This window comes from Ischnura elegans, chromosome 3 (assembly GCF_921293095.1).
Source record: "Ischnura elegans chromosome 3, ioIscEleg1.1, whole genome shotgun sequence".
In the NCBI taxonomy this organism is placed as follows: domain Eukaryota; kingdom Metazoa; phylum Arthropoda; class Insecta; order Odonata; family Coenagrionidae; genus Ischnura; species Ischnura elegans.
The window spans coordinates 138606137-138630464 of NC_060248.1; the positions used below are offsets into that span (position 1 = coordinate 138606137).

At 36.2% G+C, this 24328-nt stretch overlaps 1 protein-coding gene across 1 annotated transcript; it reads left to right on the forward strand.

The window, feature by feature from the left end:
* Positions 1 to 7712: 7712 nt before the first annotated feature.
* On the forward strand, positions 7713 to 12209 carry LOC124155311 (A disintegrin and metalloproteinase with thrombospondin motifs 9-like). The gene is made up of 2 exons (XM_046529029.1): positions 7713 to 7874; positions 11655 to 12209. Exons 1-2 carry the CDS (start codon positions 7713 to 7715, stop codon positions 11895 to 11897), a joined length of 405 nt encoding a protein of 134 aa, XP_046384985.1. The 3' UTR covers positions 11898 to 12209.
* Positions 12210 to 24328: the final 12119 nt, after the last annotated feature.

Sequence of the window (24328 nt, forward strand, 5' to 3'; positions counted from 1 at the left end):
AATTTTGGGGGGCCTCGCTAAGGTTACACAAGTTAAGACCCACACACACACACACTATCACACAAACAACACTTACTCCGTGGGTTATGCTCCGGGAGAATGTGCTCAAAACTGAGCGATGGAACTGCCACCTGGACGGGAAAAGCCTACCGGTTTCGGAATCCAAGATTCCCTTCTCAACGCAACTGAGGTTAAAGCTTCACTTCAACAAGGTTGAGTGATGAAAAAACAATAGACACCGCTGAAATGTATGAAGAAGAGAGTGAGGGGGAGGGGAATAGTTGTGGTGTAGAGGATGGAAGAGGAGAGGGGGAAAATTGTGGTTGGACGTAAGTTGGTATGGGGGGGCGGAATAGGAGGGGAAGAGTTAACGGACGGAGAAGGGGGGGGGGGGGAAAGGGAAGGTTTAACTTGGAAGGAGGGTGAGGGAACGTGACGTAAGGATGACCGTTACGGAGTGGAAAATAACTGAGGGCGTAACGTTCTTAGTGCAATAGAGAAAATAGAGAAGAATACGGGATGGGACCTTCGTCACTATTAAGGAGTTTCCCTTTGTTTCTATAAATGTAAATGCTCTCGTATGCGTCAAGTAGGTGTTTTGATGTTTGTTTCAATAGAGTAAGGTTGTCTAGGGTAATTTCGTGGTCTGTGTCAGTAAGGTGTTGTGCAATGCTGGATTTCTCCGGTTTGTTGTTTTTGTAATATGAGAGGTGTTCTTTGTATCTGGTAAGAATGTTGCGTCTTGTTTGACCTATGTAGGAAGCTGGGCATGAATTACAATTAATCTGATATAAGCCGGATTTTTCTTGAAGTGGTATTTTATCTTTACTGGTGCTTAAAAGTTGTCCAAAGTCCACAAGGCCAATTGCCCAATGAGCCCAATTATTTATTAGGTCGTGTAATATTTGTGTCACAATTGAAATAACAGGCGTAGAATCTGAGTTTTTCCCGGCGTATGCTCTGCAGGAATATTTCTCGGGTTTCCCACCGGGTGTCGTATCGGGTTGTAGTTCCCAACGTTTCCCCCCCTTTTCCATTAATGACCCCTGATGACGATGACGGACTTAGTCATGGAAACGTTGGGAACTACAACCCGATACGACACCCGGTGGGAAACCCGAGAAACATTCCTGCAGAAATAACAGGCGTTAGCACTGTAACTTTAACTTTCAATGTGGTCTCAAAGCGTTAGATATTCGTTTCACGAATACCTGGGCGTTTGCCAGTATTGTGACTCTTATGTTATGCAATGTTTTTTAGTAATTCTGGTGACTTCGAAATTGCTTGCAGTAAGATGGAGAGTTGACTGGGTTTTGATTGTTTTTTATTATAAATACACCGTCATTTCAATATTACAGCTGCTGGCCGTTTTCTGTCACTTCTTTCTGACCTCTGCATACAAATGGAATCGTATTAATCCCGAATTCATATTTTGCTTTAATCAATGCCCTTCAATACGCTAAATTTTACCAAGAAACATTATATGAAATTTTATAATTGGTTGAAAAATCAAATTTTCTCAATTTGATATTTTAGTGACTAAAAATTATTTTTTATCAGTTTTTCAATTAATTTATTTCAATTAAGTTTGTTACGAAAAGGATTTTGATGGAATTTTTTAGGTTGCGATGAAATTCTGTTTGATTTTTTTTATGTCAAACTTTTTCTCTATTCTTATCATCCGTATTCACGCGATTGATGTCACGACTCAACACCCATGCACTTACTAATGCTCTTTCGAGTTTTACATCGGAACTGTTGATATAATTCATGTTTTTCACATGTTCCTAGTGACTCAGTCATTGTAACTTTTTTTAGGTCCTTCGGCAGCAATCTACTCGCGCGATAAACGTTGAGTTTTCTTTCGAAGAAGGTGTGAGGATTAAGCCTAGAATTTGATCCTGAAGGCTTCCGGATACATCGGCCACTTTCGAGTTGTGGATCTTTCCCCCCAACCCTCAAAAACTCGGCCTAGTGGCCAGCGAGCCTAGCCGACTTGCAAGTGGCCTTGGACTCGAGGCAGGGAACATAGGGGGGCAGTGTTTAGGGAAGGGAGGGAAGGCGATGTGTAGGGGATGGGGTTTAGATGACTGAAATTTTGGGAACCTTCTCGCTCGGGTTTGCGACTGTTGAACAGCCGAGTGCCACCGTGCTCACCCTCTGCGCCGCAAGGAAGTATACGTACCTTAAGGCAACACGGTGGTCTTCAAGATTGGTAAATGGATATTATTTACGGAAGAGTAGAGCACAGAGATTGGTGAGATTTCGTCTCCAAAAAACCGGAAGTATTAAAAAAAATTTAATAATTCATTTCGTTACTAATTAAAGCAATCTCATGTAGTAGCGTGAAAATCCGGTAAGTAAGAATTGAAAGGTACAGTTTTATTATTCCTTGACATTTTTGAGAATATCGTTTGTTCTTCATGGTGTTTCAACCCGTCAAAATGTTTCAGAGACTTCGTTTTCAATGAAAATCGTAACTCCCGATGCATAAAAATATTAATTTCTTAGTTTTCCAATTTAAGTATTTCTGGAAGAAGGTAAAATGTTTTTAACTTCTCGTCCATGAGGTCTTCCCATAAAGCCTTGTCCATCTAATTTTTTTCTTAATTCCACGTGGAGTACAAAAGAAAAATATACAATGCGTTTATATATTATTTCGTATATTTCGTGGAGTATTCTGTTTCCCCTGGATTTCAAATAACTTTTGATCTTCGCTTCAGATAAATATTTCCTTATCGCATTTCACAGTAATCATCAATTGGAGATTCTCAGGAGGAAATTTCTTCTTCCTAAAGGCTGCAACTGGACGTTAGGGATGACGAAGACGCATGCTATGGTATTTTAGGCACTTATAAAATTTTCATAAATATAATCCGTACAAAAATATGTGTCAAAATTTACATATAATTACTAAAGTAACCTACCGATTAAGGTAGGTTTGTAATGAGTATATACTAAACATTCTGGCTGTACTTCCTCCTATCATGGATTTCCTCTTCAATTCACTATGAAATTCCTTTCCATCTAATCTCTTATTTCCTTTCTATCTCTCACTTACCCAACATTCTTTCCTGTAACACAGTTTTCTCTCCTCCCTTGCTATGTCCTACACTTCGTCGTTCTTCTTAGTCTCCGTCCGCTTCACTTTCTCCGTTCTTGTCCATTTAGTTTTATCTTGTGTCTCAATCGTAGCTCGTGAATCTTTACGAACCGCATAAATAATAAATTGGCCAATTTATTTTTATTTATCCGTGGAATCATCATTAAAAGCGCATTTAAAATAAATTAGGATAAAGTAGGAATCCCATTTAGGCCTTGCCTGTAGGATACCTCAAGACAAATGACAATACGTATTGCAAAAATTAGTAAGTTGAGACCAGATACGAAACATAATAAATGCTCGAAAAAATAGCAATTTTTGTTTAATCTCAGCCTGCCGTGCAAAAAAATATATTGAGCATTAAACGCACTATCAACAAATTAATTTATTTGGATTTTCTACAATAAGTTACCACTTACATAATCTTTAAAAAATATGTTAAACTATTTGATCCTATTATAATTTCTGACCATCAAGAAAACAATTTCGTCTTACATAGATAAATGAGCGTTTGAACGGAAAAATTACGCGTCGGAAAAATATAAATTTTGGTAGATCTTAAATTGAATGCATTGGTTTCAGCTTCTTCTTTACGTTTATATCCTCTTATGGGGTTGAAAATTTTGAATACTTAGAAAAGGTTATGGTGACGTAAAGGGAGAACTGTAAATCTACAAATATAGGGAAGGACGCACAGTGGGCTGAAATCGAAAAAAGCTGGACAAAACCTCGAAAATGGTTTTTTTGAGTATGGAAGTTGAAACTTTGCACAGTTGTGCATTTGCACAGAGTGCATTTTTTGACGCAAAATATTTTTCTTAGGCTAATTTTTTATATAAAATACATAGCCTCAAAGTTGAACAAATTTGGCGGAAATTGCCCGCTTTGAATTTTTTTCGAAATTCAGCATGTTTAAACTAATGTCACACCTTTAGTAGTTATTCAATAGCAACAAAAATTTATAAATTTGTTAAACGGTTTGTTATCATCGATTACCATCAACTTTCACGACTTGGTTGTTGTATTTGTGACCAATACGATACAAAATGGCGGACCCTGTTTTTCGTCGAATTTTTGTGTTTATGTAGGATTTTAAAAAAAGGATCACCGAGTTACCTCGAGATATTTACACCACATATACAACAAAGTATATAGATTATGATAATCGGAAGTACAGCTGCGACCACCTGCGACGCCGAAATTAAGATCGATTTTTCGAACGTGCGGCACCGCCCGGAGCTGGCTGCTGGCCACGGGAATTGCCGTACTCGACGGATGTTGGATAGTGAATCATTTTAAATAAATTTATTGAATAAAAGCTATGATATATTATTACTGCATTTATTTTCCTTTTGTTGTAACCCAATTTCTTTACTGTCTTGTCATATTTATCACCGATGCAGTACAAAATGGCGGACGCTAATTTCAGTAACATTTTTGCCCGTGTGTGACTGTATAAAAAGGAGGACACCGAGTTGCTCTCAGATATTTACATCGTAATTGCATCAAGCCTTTTAGAGTCGTCATCCACGGAAATAATCTGCGGCCGTTGGCAACAAACTAAATAAAATCGATGTTTTTACCGTGCCGCGCAGTCCGCGGCTGCTCCCTGGGCTCATGGATTGTCGTGACGCAGCGTACATTATAAAGCGCTATGAATGCAAAGCCTTTGCTGAGGATGTATTTAATGTTATTATTAACTGTATAGGCTTTTAGGCTTCTTTCTCAGTCCTTCCATTTTTGATAAAAGGTTATCAATGAATATTTAAATGAACCCTATGTACATGTAATAGCATCACTCCGAGTCGGTTGATGAACTGTCGCTTTCACTTTGAGGCTGCAGGATTTCTGGGTCATCGTCATTTAGTAACAGTAAATTCCTCACTTATATCGGCATTCTTCGGGATTTCTTTGTAATTAGGGGTGCGGCGTTGGGTATTACTGAATCTGAGGTCAGGAGGAGGCGACGAAATAAGTCATCGTTGGTAGATATATTCTAGAGTGCTTCCTGCTAAAGCTTTCTCGATATTTTCTGCTATCTTTATTGGGTGCTTCAATTGCTTCTTCACATAATATCCCTAGAGGAAGAATCATCTCTGTAGCTATACCTGCTCCATGTATTAGGACCTTATGAACGGTTTGGGGCACCATAGAACTCCTACCTACAAATATTCCTCCGACCTAGGCTCTTGTTGCCAAACTTGATTATACTGCGAATGCCCATAACTGCCGTCGAAATCATATTTACAAATCAGAGTGCACTTCAATTCACTTCTGGCATCAGGAACAGTTGCCACGCAAGCTAGAATCGGTGAGGCAGTGTGCGACAGGAGAGTTTGTTGATTGACTTCGCACGATATTTCTAAAATCTCTATGCCATCCGGGTACGTAGTATTTTTAGCAAACCTCACTCTTTCATTGTTCGGGTATAATTTATGACCATGGCTTTCAGCTATTTTCCGAAGACACTTGTAGTGGTTTTTTGTCAAGTGCATCGATATGATAACAGAAAGAGCCTCGTCTTCTGACATCATGGAGGAACCTGAGATGGGTGTCTTCCATTTAGCTAGGACTCTCCTTGCTCTGCTTGGAATGGTCGTTTTAATGTCCTCCACTAATTTGGAGGCCGCCTCATCTCCTTCCTCTCCAATTGTCATCGATGCTGCGAATGATAAAGTTGCTGCCGAGTGAGAAGATCTAAGACTTTCAGTCTTCCTCCTCTTAGTTCTTTTGCTAACTTTGTCATTTTTTTCCGGGCGTCCACCAGATTATAATGGGATCAAAGTGAGTAAAAAATCGCTCTTAAATCCATTGAGATAATGCAAAAACTCAGGTCACTTATTAATCGCATATACTTATCCAAAGAATTAGAAAACGTTCTAGAATTGACAAGAGCTTCTTATTTTCTTCTTATTCTCGCAGAATTTCGAAAAAAATTCAAAGCGGGCAATTTCCGCCAAATTTGTTCAACTTTGAGGCTATGTATTTTATATAAAAAATTAGCCTAAGAAAAATATTTTGCGTCAAAAAATGCACTAATGTGTTGGCAACAACTGTGCAAAGTTTCAACTTCCATACTCAAAAAAACCATTTTTGAGGTTTTGTCCAGCTTTTTTCGATTTCAGCCCACTGTGGGACGGTTCAAATTATATTTTATAGCAATCAGTCAATTGCTTTTTGGAGAATTAGCAACCAATTGCTCGAACTTTAATACCCCTCCCCAGAATGTTCTCAAGTAGTTAAATTATGATTGTACTGACACTTTTTTAATTGTTTTAATAAATTTTGGGTAACATCATAGAGTAAGTTTATATTCTTACTCAATGGTAACATTTACTTCGGAGGGAGTAAAGCGTTGCGTGGATAATTTTATATTTCCTGGAAATTTGGTTAACTTAATTATGACTTTAGTCTTCTTGTGAGTAATCCTCATGCCATATTCATCACATCTCTTGTCTAATGCATCCACTATACTCTTCAGCCCTCTCGCTGACTGGCTAATCAACGCCTGATCGTCCGTGAACCTTACTGATTTTACATCATTCCTCCCACTTTGACTCCAGTTCCCACCTCATCCCACGCTTCTCTTGCCATCACCTCAGCATATACTCCAGAAAACAATGGAGATAGTGAACAGTCTTGCCTTACTTCTCGGGCAAAGCTTGCCCTCCCAGTTTCTCCGTCCGCTACCTTCACTTGCGCAGTATTGACCAAATGAAGATTACAAATGAGTCGCCTATCCCTCCAATTGACGCCTATTTTCTTGAGAATATCCATAATTATGTCCAGTCCACTCTATGAAATACTTTTCCTCAAATACTTACATATACTTCAGCAGAATTCACGGTGAAAGATGGTACATCATCCTTCTCTACTTCACCACCAGCAAGGTTGACATTGACATCCACCTCTTCCAGATCGTTAACATCTTGCCCACAAACCTAAATAAAATTCGATCAAATAATTATTAGAAATATTAACCTCGATTTTTTTATAGATGAAACTTCAAAATCATGCAACCATTTTCCGTTTTCAACAGATAAAAATAGTGAAATCGCCAGAACACATAAAGAGTAGAAAATGGGTATGGATAAAGATCTACCGATGGGGATAGATAAGTAAAAATGTTCTCAGATATTTATGCATTGAAGAAGTTATGTTAAGGTCCGCAGGATTAGCGGAGAAAACTTCTCCGTCTTCAACTGTAGCTTTGAACTGCACATTAGCATGAATGGTATTTGTTTTCCTTCAACGAGTGCATCGAGGAACTGGTGTGCTGTTGGAATCTTGCGAGTCAGGCTCAAGGTAAGCCTTGTAATTTTCTCGCACTCTAACCCTCGGCATGTTGATTGAATTTCGCAAGGCAGTGGGCTATTCATGTAACAGTTGGCTTTTTCATGCATTCACGTTTTGTTTCACGATATCCGAGCGCCAGATCACACAAGAACAAAGTCCGATATTCATATGTTGAACCACTTACGTGGGTAATTTCGCCGCCATTGCTTTTTCTGAGAGACCCATCCCTGAGAGAAAATTTTACAATAAGGCATGTGTGTGTATGTGTGTGTGTGCCTCATGCAATGCTATGTTCTAACTTCCAACTGAAGATATGACCTTTGCCAGGCAGATACATGGTACAAGAGATTATTCCTACAGCTCCCTAGACTATCCTCAAGGTCGTTTCAGCATCAACCTCAAAGGTACCGGACTCAGGGTTCATAGCAGTATAGGACGTGGATCAGGAGCAGCTGTTCATGTCAGCAGGAAAGACGTGAGTGCATGGCTCTTCACTTTTCTTCATCCCATATGGTGCCAACCATCAGCCTGGGGGATATGTGCAAAGAGTATATTTGGCTGCAGTGGCACAGTGAGGGGGGGTTTGAGGGATAAAATCCCCCCCCAGGCCTCAGAGAAGTTTCAATCCATTATACTTAATTGGATTGATATTACTAATAGAATGGTGAAAGGATTGATAAAATATCCCACAGAAAGCCGTAAAACTCACCATTTTGATCAATTTTTCTTAAAATTTAGCAATTTATTAACCTCTCACCTACCACTTATACTGATGGGTATTCCATACCCCACACTCTCTGGTATTAGTGGCATCTAAACCCCTTAATTCCTAGCTGCATCACTGTTGGACTGATCTATGGGCTGGTTTTTTTTTGCACCCAAGCCTCTTATTTTTTGTGCCTTTGTCTCTATTTTGTAGTACTTTGTCATGCTTCAACACGACATGTACCGCAAAAAATGCATTTTAGGCTCTCTATAAATGTTTAAGTTCAAACTAGCAAATTTGCCAAAAAAGACCATGTACTCTTGAGCTTACCAGACAAAATAGGCTGGCACTTAAAGGGATAATATTCTACTATTTAATGGTTTGGTGTCAAAGCATTCCTCCTTGGTGATGAATCAAGAGAGCATCAAGAGAACTTTAAGAGCAAACCTTGGGTCATAGGAAAAGGAGGACCAGGGTGAAATTTGCCATCAAAAACATTTGGATTATCGAATTCAAACCTAGATATCCCAATTGCAGGTGAGATATGATACCAGTTATACCACTAAGCCATATTTCAGACTGTGTTTACTCAACTTGATGTTAGAGTTTCAATTTCACATTGCGGCACAGGAGATGAAGGCAGAAAGTAGAGGAAGGATGGGATTAGAGTTAACCATCAATAATAAAAGCTGCCAAGAAGCCAGTTGGCTAAAATATGGTAGAAGGATAAAAACCTGGATAGCAGAGAAATTATAGAAGGAATGGAGAAGAGAAGGAAGTGGAAAAGTGTGGACATGGAGAAAAGCAAAAGGGAAAGGAGAAAAGCAAAATGGGGAAACAAATAATTGATTACAACGTGAAACTGAGAGTAGTTATGCAGTTGACGGAAAAGGCAGTGTGAGAAATGGAAACATTTTCAGCAGGAAAGAGGCAAAGTTAAAGTCATAAGTCATTATCAGACGGCAAAGAAATGCAAGCCATGTCAAAAGTTAAGGCATAATATATGGAAGGATCTTATCTGAGCATCCCATGGTCAGAGTAAATGGAAGTAGGTAGTATGTGGAGGATATGTAAAATAGCAGGAAAAAGCCAGGAAGATTAAATATAGTGGACATAATTGCTGTGGAATGTATGGAAATTGTATAAGAAATCCTTATGAAAATATTTAGTGGCAGATTGGAGGGATAGGCAATTCATTCATAGTTTGTACAAGGCCCAGACTATTGAAATGAGGGTAGAGGATGGAGAATCAGGGTGGGCAGACATTGGCCAAGGGGCGAGGCAAGACTCGTCATTGCTTTTTAATGTGTAGACTCATGAAATGGTAAGAGAGGCCTGGGATGAGATGGAAGCTGGAGTTAATATGATGGTAGATACGCTTAAATCAGTTCATTATCCAGTCAACAAGTGGCTGTAGGCTATGGTGGATGTGTTTGACAAGCATTGTGAGGTATATGGCATGATAATGAATCTCCAGAAAACGGTAGGTAAGAAGAATGTAGTTATGCAGTTTTGAATAGGATCACGAGCTAGGAATGTAAGACTTGGGACAAGGGAGATGAGCAAAAACTTGAGCAGGTAGAGCAATTCAACTATTTGAGCTGCGCATTAGCGGGCAACAGACACTGCATGAGGACACCAGAAAGAGAACTGCATTAGCAAAAGAGACATTCACGAACGGGAAAGTGCTGTTGAGAGGTGATTGAGTTAAAGTTATGGGAAAGGCTAGTAACCATCAATAATAAAAGCTGCCAAGAAGCCAGTTGGCTAAAATATGGTAGAAGGATAAAAACCTGGATAGCAGATAAATTATGGAAGGAATGGAGGAGAGAAGGAAGTGGAAAAGTGAGACACGGAGAAAAGCAAAAGGGAAAGGAGAAAAGCAAAATGGGGAAACAAATAATTGATTACAATGTGAAACTGAGAGTAGTCTTGAGAGAGATTTGGAGTCTAATGCTTTACGAGTTGGAAACATGGACGCTAAAGAAGGAGGACGAGAGAAGGCTGGAGGCTTTTGAGATGTGGGTGTGGAAAAGAATGGAGAAATTGAAGTGGACGGAGAGGAGGAGGAATGACAAAGAGCTGGTCATGGTGGGTGAGGAGAGGCAGCTTCCATAAGAAATATAGAGGGGACAGAAGGTTTGGATGGTGAAAGTTTTGAAGCAGGGAAGGGTGGTTGAAAACAGTTTTAGAGAAGGGGAGAATGCTGTGTAAATGTGGGAGATGGAGGAAGCAAAGAATATGTTTAGGTAAAATGAAAGGGAGTTTGCCTTATTTTGAATTATTATTATTATAGTATTCTACCGATTAAGGTAGGTTTCCATGGAGTACGCAAGAAGTGATCTGGGAGCCTCCCTTTCCTTCCAGCACTGCCTTCTTTAACTCACAGTAAGGCCTACTCTCTTTCAATCTATCTAAAAATCCTATTCTTCTCCTTCCCCTCCCTCGTTTCCCTAACATTCTAGCCTCTAGCACCATTTTCAACATCCCCTCCCCGATAAGCACTAACTCCATCCATACCTTCTGTCTCCTCCGTATCTCATCTAAAAGCTGCCTCTCCTCGCCAACCATATCCAGCACTTGGTCGTTCCTTTTCCTCTCCGTCCATTTCACCCTCTCCCATCTTCTCCATACCCACATCTCGATTGCCTCCAATCTTCTCTCGTCTTCTTTCCTTAGGGTCCACGTTTCCGCACCGTAGAGAGCTACACTCCAGATCAAACTCTTCACTAACCTTTTCTTTAAAGTCTTACATAACGATCCTCTTAGAAGCTGGATAATGAACTGATGTAAACTTAGTCAGTAGATAACTTCAATGATAACTACGAATTGTGGGGTTAGCTCTGAAATGGACTACACCATTGGTGTAGCTTCTTGGAAGTCCACATTCCTTTGAATTTTGGACATCTTGCATTGATCTTTGATGGATCCCAACGGCCCAAATGAAGCAACTAGTACGATGAACCTTGGTAATTTGCTATGGAACCCAATGATCCAGGGTCGCCACTGTGGCCTGAAAAACCAAAGATCTGTGGTTTCATTTGTGGGACCCGGGAATTTTGTGCTTTTGCACTTAATATTAATTTCACCGCGTTTAACTAAGCAAAGATTCAACTACCATGAAAAGTGTTTACGTCATTGATGAACTAAGAAAAAATAGAAGCTCTGGGGGTTAAATAAATATTCTGTAACTTTGTATGTTCCACACAACATTATTACGTAAACCTAACCTTGTTTTAACTGTCGCATGTCATTCTCAAGAGGTTATACACTTTATTACTATGTTGTATTAATCTGTCATTCCATAGTCTTTTATTATATGCCATTATCATGAGGTGTTTCATCTTGAGAATGATATGTGAGGGCTGAAACTGGTTTAGGTTTATCTAGTATGATTATGTGGAATTTACTATGTTCCAAGATATTTGCCAGCAGATGTAAGGTGCCACAAAGTAAACTTATAAACCGTGAAAGATATAAATAGGGGAGGGTTCGCACGCCTACTTGTAAAAAGCACATGGAAATAAGTGTTTGATTCTCCTCACACAGGATGGTCAGTCTGTGGTGGGAAGGTGTCGTGGCAAATGCGGAGCCTGCCACCCAGCAGATGAGGTGGCCTCGATGAGATGGAGGTGGCCTCCGTGGGCAATAAACAATATCCACGCTTGTGTCTTCAGGCAGGGGCAGCAGGAAGATGTTGCTCAGCCACTAAATACATTAAAATCATTGTCGTCATGCATGAATGTGATCGATGAACACACGCCATTGGAACGATGGCATGGTGAAAGATGAAGTTAGGGAGATGAAGTGAAGCCGAGCAGGTCTCGAGCTTTCAAGACCCCCTCGTTGGAATTCTTGGTGTGAAAGGAATGTTTGAAGGAACATTATCATCTGTAAAGAATTCCACCTCCGTAATAACTTATTATAGGGTGCAGTTAGTCATATCAGTTTTATTGGTGGTATCAATTCATGTTTATATATTTCAATTGATATTGCTGATTTCACTGGAATACTCGATTTGATCAGAAAATAAACACACTGCCACTAAATCAATAGGGTGGCTTCCTATTATTATTTTATTGCCTAAATCGAAAGATTATTACTCCTTGAGTACGTATTTATCGCTTTTACATTTTTAAAGGACGATATCTATTTTTCGCGATTAAATGAAAAGTGAAAAATTTCAAACGCGCGAAAACGCGACGCGTAAGTAGGAATGATGGGAAAAAGGCCGTGCGACGCATTTCTGGTTCCCCCTCCCGCCTTGTGAGGTGATCTTGATCGAGGCTCTGAGCGCTGATAGGACGCAGGATGCTAGCGGATAGCTGAGTACCTTGCTGGCTTGTAGCGCTTGGCTTAAAAAAGGTTTATTAATACCTTATCAAACGAAGAAAACTTTCCGACCTTATCCAGTTTTAATACGTGATTATTAAGACACGTTTCTCTGAGCTCTGTGCCTCATGCATGCATTGGTAGCCTCAGACGATGTATAACTCCTATCTTCTCCTATAGAAACTAGGTCCCTGTGACGTCACGTGGACTGGAATCGCATGGGCGCCAATCTGGCTTTTATCAAATGAGGTTAAAATTGACCATTAACATTTGTCTAAACTGGGATTTCAAAAACCAAATAATTTGTGTATTATGAATACACTAATGGTGGGTAACGATTTGCAATCAATGCCTTTCGTTTTCTTTGATGAAGGAAACTAGCCTATTGCAGCACAGGAGTAAATTTTGTGAGCATAAATGTAATTTCAAACATAAGTTTTATTTCAAGTATATTCTTAAGCTCATGATGTGATTGTGTTAGTGACTGTTTTGAGCATATGAAGGTTTTTACATATTTATGTTGATTTATGTTGAAAAATATTCCTAATGTTTGGCAGTTATTATTAAAATGTCCACTTGAGTTATGCCTCTATGATCAAACATGTGTAAAAATCCAGTTTAAGATGCAGGGGCATTGATTCCCTAGCGTGCATACGCACAATTTTCATCGGAGTCAGGCAAGTGGTATGAGCATTATCTCAAAACAATGCGTAACCGAACTATTGATTGTAAATATTTGCATATTTGCATTCTTTGTGTGATTCAATTATGATATGAAATTGATCCACGTCTTATTCTGAAATCATCTGTGCTTTTTATCCATTAAAACAGTGCCATCGGGCCAATCTATTAGCTACGTTTTTTTACACTTTTACTTTTTTCTGCTTCATGTAGCTTTTGTAATTATTTTTTTAGTATCTGTCATGGTTTAACATACCTGTTAGTATTGAGGGCACCTGAAAAAAATAATTACCTTCAGAAAATGCATATATTAGGCTTTTGTTTTACTAATTTTTAAGTGCATTCCTGCGAATTTGCCAACGAAACCCTGGCATTCATCACTATACGGCAGTCACTTAGAGCGTTGATTTGATTGCCGTTGCTAGCAAAGAAACATGCCTAAAGCTCATGAATGCTTACAGGGAATTAATATTTTTGTATGTTGTGAATATTGATCTAAAAAAATGCTGAGGCCATGTCCTTAATGTAAAAAAATCTGGGATCACAGTATAATTTGTGTGTTTAACATTTTAGAGATATGTATTCCAAAGTCAAATTGCATTGATAAAATTACATATATAAGAGAGGGCCTTATCTGATACTAATTTATTGCTGAGTATCTATTGTGACAGCGGTGCCAAATTGAGATTGATGTGATTTTTAAAATCATAATTTAACTATAAAAGAATCTTTAAATCTTACAAAGAAGTGTTCTTTTCCTTCAAATTAAATTCAATTTCCTAAATTGTATTTAACAAAAGAACAAAGGAGGCAGTGCTATAACCCACGTGGTTTATTGCACTGCCTCCTTTGTTCAACAGGTCATTTTCATGTATGCAAAAATTTCATTATCCTTTTCACCTTTTTTATTTTACCTATTTTTCATCTTTCTGGGCAGTAATTATCCTATTCAAATGTAGATGTGTTAGTTACTGCTTATTCATTTTTATAGAACTATAAAAATTTCGAAAATTACTCTTTGCTCATGCATCATTGAACTGTATTATAGGTATGCATTAAAGAAAGTCTTTGTGAAATATGATGTTAAGTAACGTTACTGTTTGTTCCATTGAAATGAATGTATCTGGTGAATTTAAATATTGCCATATTTGTTATTATTGATAAGTATTACGATGTTCATGTAGAGTTTTTGAAATATCTGAGGCATGCACAAAATGTCTGTGCTTCAGCAGAAAATTGATTTTGAAAGATTCTCTTTGTGTAGAAAATTTGTTTTGGACTATATTTATCAATTTTGTCTCCTCCTCTAATATATCTAATTATCTGTTTTCACTGTTGGAAACTGATATTTAAAATGCATCTGCAACTATGAACTTACAATTCAAGTGGTGATTTCCTATTTATGAAAGGAGATTTGGCAAAAAGTCTGTCTTTATCTGTCTATTATCTGTCCCATTGTGAAAGATTAGGTCGAACAGATTATATGTTGATATTTAAATTGTAAATAAATTTGTTTAATTTATATCATTGTCATGTTGTAATCCTGTAAAAAAACTCTTGTTATAAAAGCTTATAAAATAAAAAAATAAAAAAGCTTATAAAAGCTTATAAAATTGTAATTAATAGAATTTTGCCTATTTACTTTTTCCATGCATATTGTTGGGTAATTTTTTTAGCCAAGAAATTGCAATATATATTTATTCTATGCAATGCTTATTATTCCATCTTACAAAGATAATATCCATTGAAAACCATTGCCCTGGAAATAATAATTTTTGGAGTACCTGTTGTAAGTGGCTAGTTGGTTGTTTTTAAGTGATGTATCTTTTTTGGGAATGTTTAGCTGGGGAATATTAGCTAATAATATTTATTATTTAAAATTTATATGATTCCAGAGTGACTATGAATTGGATTGAAAAACAAGCAAAGAGTGATCATTTCAGGTGTATATTTTTTGTAAGATTTTTAAAATTTATGATGGCTGTCGTTCAGATAAGTGTACAGTAAAAACCAGAGGCAAGTTTCCCATTGAGAATTTCATACAATGTTAATTTTCTATGAGTACTTTGGAGTTTTTCTTCATGCATGATAATGTCGAAATTTGATAAGTTGTCTCTTCATATAGGTATGTAACTACCATATTGACATAACTATGTATTTTTTATAGTTAATATAATTATTGCAATATGCATGGAGAAAGCTATTCTGTCCCCATTACATTATTAGCTGTCCGGTGAATGTTGTAATAATGAAAAGGTGTGGAGTAACATAACATAACTGTCTTCAATTTAAACTAAAGTGTAGCAATGAAAATCGTAGCACTTCCACGATTAACCCTTTCACTGCTGTGGACGTACCTAGTACGTCCGCACGGCAGACTGCGGTGGACGTTCTTTTTCTTCCTCCTCGCCATGCGGTCAGCACTTTCGCCGAAGCACTTCGAAGGGACCCACTAATCAAGGACCCTTTCCTCGACGAACTCACCCACGCAGGACCGTCTCATCGGCCCTACCAGCGGGGGCCCTACCTCCGGAAAAGTGACCGCTCTGACTGCAATTTGAAAATCAATCAATCAATCCGATCATCACAATATGATCGTTTTCATCGCACTCCTGCCAATCAAGCAATCAAGTACGTCTTTGAAACGTGTTTCTGCGATGAAAAATAATGATTTTGTTAACTTTGATATAATGGCCGTTTTCCGGTGGTCCGCAGCCACGTTTTGTTTCAAAGTTAACAAAATCGTTATTTTTTATCGCAGAGACACGGTTCAAAGACGTACTTGATTGCTTGATTGGCAGGAGTGCGATGAAAACAATCATATTGTGATGATCGGATTGATTGATTGATTTTCAAATTGCAGTCAGAGCGGTCACTTTTCCGGAGGTAGGGCCCCCGCTGGTAGGGCCGATGAGACGGTCCTGCGTGGGTGAGTTCGTCGAGGATAGGGTCAGGGATTAGCGACCCTTCGGAGGGTGTACCACACCCATCCTGGAAGTACCTGCTCCATGGGCCCAGGAAACGCATTTTAACATTTTCGCCGCATGTGAGGAGAAGGTTTCCGGAGATTGAACAGCAGTGAAAGGGTTAAGGACACCGCTCGAGTCTTATACTTCGGAGTTGCTAATATTATTTGTACTGTGTACATATTAATACCAATAAATAATGTTTTTATTATATTTAATTTTCTGTGTCATATTCCACTGTTTTCCATCTAAGGTTTTCCAGAGGGTCCTCTTCTCTCCTGATCTCCATTACGAATTCCTGGTAACACACCGGCATTTTTACTGAGTAAGTGTAAAAAGGTAGTTGATCTAATAACTTGACCCTTGAGACAAAATGACAGCACCAAATATTTTGTCTCAATTGTCATGTTCTTATCCTGTAAAAAACTCTTGTACAAAGCTTATAAAATTGTAATTAATATGTGGATAAACATTACTCAATGGATAAAGATGGGGAAATAAGCCTTACCGTGAAAGATGTAAAAATCAGTCTACATCTGCACAATTACCGCAAGCCGCATTAAGGCCGCCGCCGTATTTCCTAATTTTATATTTGGATTTAAATTTCCAAATAATACATTTAAACTTTTTCGTTCTTTGCAGTGAACTCGCGTTTATAAAAAGGATTTTCATTTCCAAATCACATTTATAATTTTTCCACTCTCCGCAGTGAATTCGCGTTTACATCAAGGATTTTCATTTACAAATCAATTATTAATTTTCTCATCCGTCGCTGTGAATTCGCGTTTACAACAAGGATTTTCATCTACAAATGTCATTTTTAATTTTTTTCGCTTTTCGAAGTGAGATCGCATGTATAACACAGATTTTCCTCAACAAAGCCTTGCTTCTATAGAGAAACATACTCCATATGTAGCATCTGATGAATTGTTTCCTTACATCTATGCGTAACACACCGCCATTGACATAATACTAGTTTAAATAATGTATTTCTAATAGTTAATATAATTATTGCAATATGCATGGAGAAAGTTATTCTGTCCACATTACATCATAAGCTGTAATTTTCAGCTGTAAAAAGATTCTTCTTTTTGTAGAAAGCCCTCTTCGCCTGCGCTACTCTACTGTGTATTTCTTTCTTGCTTCGTCCATCGCTGGTAATTCGGCTTCCCAGGTAAGAGACCTCGTTCACCTCTTCAAGCTTATGCTTTCCTAGGTTGATGTTTGTTTTAGAACATTGAACATTAAAAATTAAGGGGGACCATTAAAAAATTACATTGATTAAAAATAAAAATGTCTGTTTTTATGTGTTGCACCATACTGTGGAATATGATTGAATTGCAATGTAGACTTTGGAAAATATAACGAATCATTTCCAATTACCATAAATAGTTCAGTTCAGGTCAGTTGCTCAAACTTCCAAAGTTTGAGCAACTGACCTTAAAATCCTTATTTAGCATCCGATTTCAATCGAAAAACTTTTATAATGTGTGTTTTTATATGACGCACCATGCTGTGGAGTACGATTGAATTGTAACGTAGAGTTTGGAAAATAAAACGAATCATTTCGAAATAGCATAAATAAAATCAACCTCCAAACTTTGACCCTCCGACCGTAAAATCCTTATTTATGAACAGATTTAAATCAATTAACTTTTAAAATGTGTGTTTTTATATGACGCACCATGCTGTGGAAGATGATTGAATTATAACGTAGACTTTGGAAAATATAACGAATCATTTTAAAATAGCATCAATAAAATCAACTTCCACTTTTGAGCCACCGACCGTAAAATCCTTATTTATCAACCGATTTAAATCAAATAACTTTTGAAATGTGTGTTCTTATTTGATGTATCATGCTAAGGAATATGGTTGTACTGCAACGTAGACTTTGGAAAATATAACGAATCATTTCAAAAAGGCAAAATTCCAAATTTGGAACCACCGACCGCAAAATCCTTATAAATCAACCTATCTCAATGAAATAACTTTTAAAATGTGTTTTTTTTACGTATAGAACCATGCTGTAGAAAAATTAATGAATTGCAACGTAAACTTTGGAAAATATAACAAATCATTTCAGATAGGCCATTATCAAAATTTTGACCCTCCGACCATAAATTCCTTATTTATCAACCGATTTCAATCAAATAACTTTTAAAATGTATGTTGTTACTTAAAGCACTATGCTGTGGAATGATATTGTACTGCAACGTGATTTTTGGAAAATATAACGAATCATTTATAAAGTCATAATTCCAAATTTTGACCCTACGATCGTACAATCCTTATTTATCAATCGATATCAATCAAATAACTTTTCAAATGTGTGCTTTCACGTGAAGCACTGTGCTGTGGAATATCATTAAATTGCAACGCAAACTTTGAAAAATATAACGAATCATTTCCAAAAGGTAAAATTAAAATATTTGACCCTCCGACCGTAAAATCCTTATTTATCAACCGATTTCAATCAAATAACTTTTAACATGTTTGTTTGTACGTGAAACACCATGCCGTGGATTACAATTGAACTGCTACGTAAACTTTGGAAAAAATATCGAAGCATTTAAAAAGTCAAAATTCCAAATTATGACCCTCCGATCGTAAAATCCTTATTTATCAACCGATTTCAATCAAATAACTTTTAAAATTTGCGGTTTTACGTGAAGCACCATGCTGTTGAATACCATTGAAAATCGACGTAAACTTTGGAAAATATAACGAATGATTCCAAAATAGCTTCAATACAATAAACTTCCAAATTTTGACCCTCCGACGGTAAAATCCTTGTTTACCAACCAATTTTCGTCGAATAACTTAAAAAAAGTATGTTTTTACGTTAAGCACCATGCGGTGGAATATCATTGAATTGCGACATAAACTTTGGAAAATATAACGAATCATTTCAAAGAGGAAAAATTCCAAATTTTGACACTCCGACCGTAAAATCCTTATTTATCAACCGATGCATATCAAACAACATTTAAAATGTGTGTTTGTACGTGAAGCACCATGCTGTGGAATTATGTTCAATTGCAACGCAAACTGTGGAAAAAATAACGAATAACTTCAAAAAGGCAAAATTCCAAATTTTGACCCTCCGACCGTAAAATCCATTTTTATCATCCAATTTCTATTGAATAACTTTAAAAATGTGTGTTTTTTTAATGTGAAACACCATGCTGTGGAATATAATTGAATTGCGATGTAGACTTTGGAAAATATAACGAAACATTTCAAAATAGCATCAATAAAATCAACTACCAAATTTTGACCACCCGACCGTAAAATCCTTATTTATAAACCGATTTCAATCGAATTACTTTTTAGGTGTGTGTTTATACGTGATACACCATTCTGTGGAATATCTTTGAATTGCGACGTAGACTTTGGAAAATATACTGAATCATTTCAAAATAGCATCAATAAAATGAACTTCCAAGTTTTGACTCTGCGACCGTAAAATTTCGATCGATATTGATTTCAATCGAATAACTTTTAAATTGTGTGTTTGTACGTTAAGCACCATGCTGTGGACTATTATTGAACTGCAACGCAAACTCTGGAAAATAAAACGAATCATTTCAAAATGGCAAAATTCCAGATTTTGACCCTCCGACGATAAAATCCTTATTTAATAATCGATATCAATGAAATAACTTTTAAAATGTGTGTTTAACTTCAAGCACCATGCTGTGGAATATCACTGAATTGCTACGTAGATTTTGGAAAATATAACGAACCATTTCAAAATAGCTTCAATACAGTAAACTTCCAAATTTTGAACCTCCGACCGTAAAATCCTTATTTATCAACCGATTTCAATCAAATAACTTTAAATATATGTTTTTTTACGTGATGCACCATGCTGTGGAATATCATTGAATTGCGACGCAAACTTTGGAATATATGTAACGAATCATTTCAAAAGTAAAATTCCAATTCTGACCCTCCGACCGTGAAATCCTTTTTTATCAACCGATTTCAATCGAATAACTTTTAAATTGTGTGTTTGCACGTGAAGCACCAGGCTGTGTATTATCTTTGAAATGCGACTTAAACTTTGGAAAATATAACATATCATTTCAAGAAGGTAAAATTCCTAATTTTGCCCCTCCGACGATAAAATCCTTATTTATCAATCGATATCAATCAAATAACTTTTACAATGATGGTTTTTACGACGAGCACCATGATGTGGGGTATCACTGAATTGCGACGTAGACTTTGGAAAATATATTGAATCTTTTCAAAGTAGCATCAATAAAATCAACTTCCAAATTTTGACCCCCCGCCCGTAAAATCCTTATTATTCCATTGATTTCAATCGAATAACTTAAAAAATGTATGTTATAACGTAAAGCACCATGCAGTGGAATATCATTGAATTGCGACGCAAACTTTGGAAAATATAACGAATCATTTCAAAAATGCAAAATTCCAAATTTTGACCCTCCGACCGTAAAATCCTTATTTATCAACCGATTTCAATACAATTACTTTTACATTGTGTGTTTGTACTTGAAGCACCATGCTGTGGAATAATATCAATTGCAACACAAACTGTGGAAAATATAACGAATAATTTCAAAAAGGCAAAATTCCAAATTTTGACCCTACGACCGTAAAATCCATATATATCATCCGATTTCTGTTGAATAACCTTTAAAATGTGTGTATTATTGTGAAACACACAATTTTGACCCTCTGACCAAAAAATCCTTATTTATCGACCGATTTCAATGAATTAATTTTTAAAATGTGTGTGTTTACGCGAAGCATCATGCTGTGGAATATAATTGCATTGCAATGCGTACTTTCATTTCAAAAAAGCATCAATAAAATCAACTTTTAAATTTTGACCCTCCGACCGTAAAATCCTTATTTATAAACCGATTTCAATCGAATAACGTTTAACGTGTGCGTTTATACTTGACGAACCATGCTGTGGAATATCTTTGAATTACGACATAAACTTTGGAAAATATACGGAATCATTTCAAAAAAGCCTCAATAAAATGAACTACCAAGTTTTGACTCTGCGACCGTAAAATCCTTATTTATCGATTTCGATCGATATTGATTTCAATCGAATAACTTTTAAATTGTGTGTTTGTACGTTAAGCACCATGCTGTGGAATATTATTGAACTGCAACGCAAACTTTGGAAAATAAAACGACTCATTTCAAAAAGGCAAAATTCCAAATTTTGACCCTCCGACGATAAAGTACTTATTTATCAATCGATATCAATCAAATAACTTTTACAATGTTTGTTTTTACGTCAAGCACCATGATGTGGAATATCACTGAATTGCGACCTAAACTTTGGAAAATATATTGAATCTTTTCAAAATAGCATCAATAAAATCAACTTCCAAATTTTGACCCCACGACCGTAAAATCCTTATTTATCCATTGATTTCAATCGAATAACCTAAAAAATGTATGTTATAACGTAAAGCACCATGCAGTGGAATATCATTGAATTGCGACGCTAACTTTGGAAAATATAACGAATCATTTCAGAAAGGCAATATTATAAATTTTGTCCCACCGCCCATAAAATCCCTATTTATCAACTGATTTCAATCAAATAACTTTTAAAATGTGTGTTTTTACGTGATGCACCATATCATTGAATTGCGACGCAAACTTTGAAAAATATAACGTATCATTTCAAAAAGGCAAACATTCTAAATGCTGCCCCTCCGACGATACAATCCTTATTTATCAATCGATATCAATCAAGTAACGTTTACAATGTGTGTCCTTACGTTAAACACCATGCTGTGGAATATCGCTGAATTACGACTTAGACTTTGGAAAATATAACGAATCTTTTCAAAATAGCATCAATAAAATCAACTTCCACATTTTGACTCCCCGACCGTAAAATCCTTATTTATCCATTGATTTCAATCGAATAACTTAGAAAATGTATGTTTTTACGTAAAGCACCATGCAGTGGAATATCATAGAATTGCGAGGCAAACTTTGGAAAATATAATGAATCATTTCTAAAAGGCACAATTCCAAATTTTGACACTCCGAGCGTAAAATCCTTATTTATACTGATTGAAATAAAATAACTTTTTAAATGTGTATTTTTGCGTAAATAACCATGATGTAGAATATCAGTGTATTACGACGTAAACTTTGGAAAAAATAACCAATCATTTCAAAAAGGCAAAATTCCAAATTTTGACCCTCCGACCAAAATATCCTTATTTATCGACCGATTTCAATGAAATAATTTTTAAAATGTGTGTGTTTACGCGACGCATCATGCTGCGGAATATAATTGAATTGCGTCGTAAACTATGGAAAATATAACGAACCATTTCAAAAAAGTGAAATTGTAAATTTTGACCCTCCGACCGTAAATTCCTTATTTATCAACCGATTTCAGTCGAAAAACTTTTAAATGTGTGCGTTTACGCAAAGCACTATGCTGCGGAATATAATTGAATTGCAACGTAATCTTTGGAAAATATAACGAATAATTTCAAAAATGCAAAATTCCAAATTTTGACCCACGGACCGCAAAATCCTTATTTATCAACCGATTTTAATCAAATAACTTTAAGTATGTGTGATTTAATTAAAGCACCATGCTTTAGAAGATCATTGAATTGCGACGTTAAGTTTGGATAATATAACGAATCATTTCAAAAAGGCAAATTTCAATATTTTGACCCTGCGACCGTTAAATCACTATTTATCAACTGATAGCAATGCAATTACTTTTAAAATGTGTAGTATTGCGTAAATAACCATGCTTAAAAATATCATTGAAATGCGATGTAAACTTCGGAAATATAACGAATCATTTCAAAAAGGCAAAATTTAAAATTTTGACCCTACGACCGTAAAATCCTTATTTATCGTCAGATTTCAATGGAATAACTTTTATAATGTGTGTTTTTACGCGAAGCATCATACAGCGGAACATATTTGAATTGCGACGTAAACTATGGAAAATATATCGAACCATTTCAAAAAGGCAAAATTTAAAATTTTACCCTCCGACCGTAAAATCCTTATTTATCAACCAATTTTGATGAAATAACTTTAATAATGTGTATTTTTGCGTAAATAACCATGCTTTATAATATCATTGAATTTCGATGTAAAATTTGGAAAATAAAACGAATCATTTCAAAAAGGCAAAATTCCAAATTTTGACCCTACGAACGTAAAATCCTTAATTATCTACCGATTTTAATGGAATAACGTTTTTATTGTGTATTTTTGCATAAATAACCATGCTGTAGAATATTATTATTAGTAGAGTATTACGACGTAAATTTTGGAAAAAATACCCAATCATTTCAAAAAGGCAAAATTCCAAATTTTGACCCTCCGAACAAAAAATCCTTAACTATCGACCGATTTCAATGAAATAACTTTTTAAATGTGTGAGTTTACGCGAAGCATCATGCTGCGGAACATAATTGAATTGCGACGCAAACTATGGAAAATATAACGAACCATTTGAAAAAAATGAAATTCAAAATTTTGACCCTCCGACCGTAGAATCCTTATTTAACAACCGATTTCAATCTAATAACTTTAAGAATGTGTGCTTTTAACTGAAGCACCATGCTATAGAAGATCTGTGAATTGCGACGTAAACTTTGGAAAATATAACGAATCATTTCGAAAAGGCAAATTTCAATATTTTGACCCTCCGACCGTTTAATCCCTATTTATCAACCGATTTCAATGTAATATCTTTTATAATGTGTATGTTTGCATAAATAACCATGCTGTAGAATATCAGTGTATTACGACGTAAACTTTGGAAAAAATAACCAATCATATCAAAAAGGCAAAATTCCAAATCTTGACCCTCCGACCGTAAAATCCGTATTTATCAACCGATTTCAATCAAATAACTTTATAAACGTGTGCTTTTAATAAAGAACACCATGCTATACATGATCATTGTATTGTGACGAAAACTTGGGAAAATATAACGAATCATTTCAAAAAGGCAAAATTCCAAAAAGGTACCTTCCGAATGTAAAATCCTTATTTATCAACTGATTTTATTCTTATATCTTAAAAAATGTGTGGTTTTACGCGAAGCATCATGCTGCCAAATATAATTGAATTGCTACGTAAACTTTGGAGAATATAACGAATCATTTCAAAAAGGCAAAATTCCAAATTCTGAACCTCCGACCGTAAAATTCTTATTTTTCAACCGATTTCAATCGAAAAACTTTTAAA

What these genes read in the sequence shown, in the direction of transcription:
- LOC124155311 (XM_046529029.1), top strand. Translation starts at nt 7,713, where the DNA reads ATGACCTTTGCCAGGCAGATACATGGTACAAGAGATTATTCCTACAGC. An exon ending in TTCATGTCAGCAGGAAAGAC is followed by an intron (nt 7,875 to 11,654) that starts GTGAGTGCATGG and finishes CTCCTCACACAG; the next exon opens with GATGGTCAGTCTGTGGTGGG.